The sequence below is a fragment of the Athene cunicularia genome (genome assembly GCF_003259725.1).
Source record: "Athene cunicularia isolate RWA chromosome 15 unlocalized genomic scaffold, athCun1 chr15_part1, whole genome shotgun sequence".
NCBI lineage: Eukaryota > Metazoa > Chordata > Aves > Strigiformes > Strigidae > Athene > Athene cunicularia.
In genome coordinates this window covers 4,140,511-4,143,200 of record NW_020799121.1, presented here as the reverse complement: position 1 = coordinate 4,143,200, position 2,690 = coordinate 4,140,511, and the positions used below count along the sequence as shown (strand labels likewise).

The following is a 2,690-nucleotide window of genomic DNA, read 5'->3' as shown; positions in this document are numbered from 1 at the left end:
GGGGGGGGGGTGGGGTGGGACGGGGTTGCATTTTTGGGATCTTCACTACGTAGTTTTGCTGCCTCCTGTAGGTTCCACTCCCAGTCGCACTGGTGGATTTCTGGGCACCACCAGCCCTGGGCCGATGGCAGAGCTTTATGGAGCCGCCAACCAGGACTCAGGGGTCAGCAGTTACATCAGCGCTGCCAGTCCAGCCCCGAGCACCGGCTTCGGCCACAGCCTAGGGGTGAGTGTTCCCTGCCGGGCTCTGCACAGGGGGAGGAAGATGGAGCAGGGAAGGGGCTGTATCTCTATGTGGTGATGGAAGAGAGCAGTGGTGGGCAGCCCCCTTCCCAGCCCACAGCCTGCTTTCTGTTAAATGCCAGCTGCCGCAGCATTTGCCATGCCAGTGCTGAGCCCCAGACCACAGATGGCCGGGGTGGAATGCCGCAGTTCACATGCAGCCCGCATCCCTGGCCTCTGCTGGCTCTCCCTGACCACCACTCCAGATCCTGATCTCCAGACCTTTCTCCAATCTGGCCCAAACATTCCAAGAGCCCGTCTTGGCCCTGATGCAGTGACCTGCAGGGTGTTTGCTCTTTAGATGTGGCACCTCCAACTGAAACCAGCTTTTCTGGCATCTGGGCCATGACTGAATTTGTTGTAGTAATTCTCCTTCACTTTTCTTTTGTTTAAGAGTGGGGTTCTAACTCTTTCTTTACAGGGTCCCTTGATTGCAACAGCTTTTACCAATGGGTATCACTGAAGCTGGGGACCAAGGAGGCAGGAGGTAAGAGAGCTTTGAACAGAGACGAGTAATGAAGAAGCTGAACCCTGTGCTTGGGCTCTCGGCAGGAGCTGTGGATGCTGCTGTGAGGCTTCTTGGCCTGACCCAGCGTGCAGGAGGAGCCCTGTGGCCAGCCTGGAGCTCTCTTCTGCACCAGAGGCTTGGCAGGTTGGGTTCCTACCTTAACGCTCTCCAGGCTGGGAGCGATGTGGAAAGGTCACTTAGTGTCTGGGTGGAAAGAGGAAGGAAATGGGAGCACTGACAGAAAGAGGAAAGGTCTGCAGGGTTGGCTGGAATCACAACCCAGTGGTGGTCCTGAGAGACAGGCTTGGCTCACCCGCATGGCTGGGGAAGCCTCCCCCATTTGGCTGGTGGTTCTCACTGCTCTGGGACCGCTGTCTCTGGGGAGCGAGGTTTTTCCTCTCCTGCCTGGGAAAAGAGCAGAAGGAAAATCTGAGTCTGATCAGTTCTGTTTCTGATCCTCAGATGGGCCTGAGAGGTCTCTGCTTTGCAAATGTGGTTGAAGTTAGCTCGCTTAAAATTAAAATTACACTCACCCCCCAATTTTTCAGACAGGAAGGCAAAAGTCTGCAGGGAACAGTGTCCAGACAGGAGCCCCTGGCAGCCTGTCAGGGCTGAGCCCAGTGCTGGAGGAACGGCTGGACCCTGCTATGCCACAGGGCTCCCGGGGGCCAGGAGTGCCACAGGGCCGGGCAGGCCGGCCGCACGGTGCATGGGGCGTTGTTGCCCAGGCCTGCTTGTTGCCATTAAAGATGGCAGCATCTCTGCTGTGTCCCATCGCTGTGCCAGTGAGATGCAGCATGAGTCTGTGTTGGGGCAGGTTTGGGAATCGAGTCTTTCTGTCAGATCACACTGGAAGAAAACCCCAAGAGAAAAGCTGTTGGTTGTTCTAGATCCTGTCCCTTTCCTCCCCTGCTGTGTCCCGCAGATTCCCCAGTGACCTAACCGAGGACAGCGGCTGGAGGATCTGGTGAGCCTCGGGGGATGAGCCAAGGTTACCTTTTTCTTGAATCAAACTGCACACTGCCGGCTGGCTGCCAGGCTCCTGCCACCCTGCCCTGATCTCTCCCTTTGACCAGACCACACTGGACTGAACCCAAGGAGATCATCTCGCTTTCTTACTAACCACCGATGGTTTACGCTTCCCCCCTCCCTGCCCCCAAGCCCACCGATTCTTCTTTTATTTATTTTGTTAGCTGTTAGTTTTATTTTTTTATTTTATTTTTTTATCTTTTTTTGGGGGTACCCCTTCTTTTTGTTGTTTGCTCTTTCCCGAGCTAGTAGACATATTTTATGAATTGGCTTTGTGATTGTGTTAGGTAGTTTTTATTGAGGAGTATTTTTATTTGGCTTGGAAACTGTTTTGAATATTTTCAACTCTGTTGTTGTTGTCGTCAGTGTTTTTAAAGCACGGTATGTAATAAGAATGCAGTTCTGAAGGGAAGAAAGAGACACAGAGAGAGCAAAGGCTGAGAGGAACTGATGTATTTCTATTTTTTTTAAAGAAACTGTTTTTAATTGTTTCTGTTTTGTAAATGTGAGGCTTTGAAAAGTGTGAAACTCCAAGGATCCGAAAACGTTGGACATCGCTATGGAACAAAACAAATGTATATTTTGCTAAGTGAAAAACGCTATCCTTACAGCTGAAAGAATTTTTTTTTCCTAGGTTTAGTTTTACGTGGGGTTTTCTTTTTCCTCCTGTATAATATGTAAATATCGTGAGCTGAACCTGGCTGCTGCCTGCAGCCTGGCTCCAAGGAGCAGCTCCAGGTCCTGGACTTGGTGCCGCAGCGTGAGCAATACTCTCCAGCAGAATCCTGACAGGACTCCGTTCTTTTTTTGTACACCTTTTACTGTAAGATTTTAAGACCTCTGATGAGATGGAAAGGGGAGGGAGGTGGGG

The 2,690-nt window shown here is 51.6% G+C and overlaps 1 protein-coding gene across 4 annotated transcripts in view; it reads left to right on the top strand.

Moving 5' to 3' along the window:
* The window catches only part of MSI1 (musashi RNA binding protein 1), a 28,636-nt gene extending 26,233 nt beyond the window's left edge, over window positions 1-2,403 (top strand). For all 4 annotated transcript variants that reach the window (XM_026860060.1, XM_026860062.1, XM_026860061.1 and 1 more), the window contains 3 exons: window positions 72-226; window positions 704-769; window positions 1,716-2,403. In XM_026860060.1, coding sequence (XP_026715861.1) covers window positions 72-226; window positions 704-745 — 197 coding nt within the window. In that variant the 3' untranslated portion in view covers window positions 746-769; window positions 1,716-2,403. The remainder of the gene's footprint in view (window positions 1-71; window positions 227-703; window positions 770-1,715) is intronic.
* Window positions 2,404-2,690: the final 287 nt, after the last annotated feature.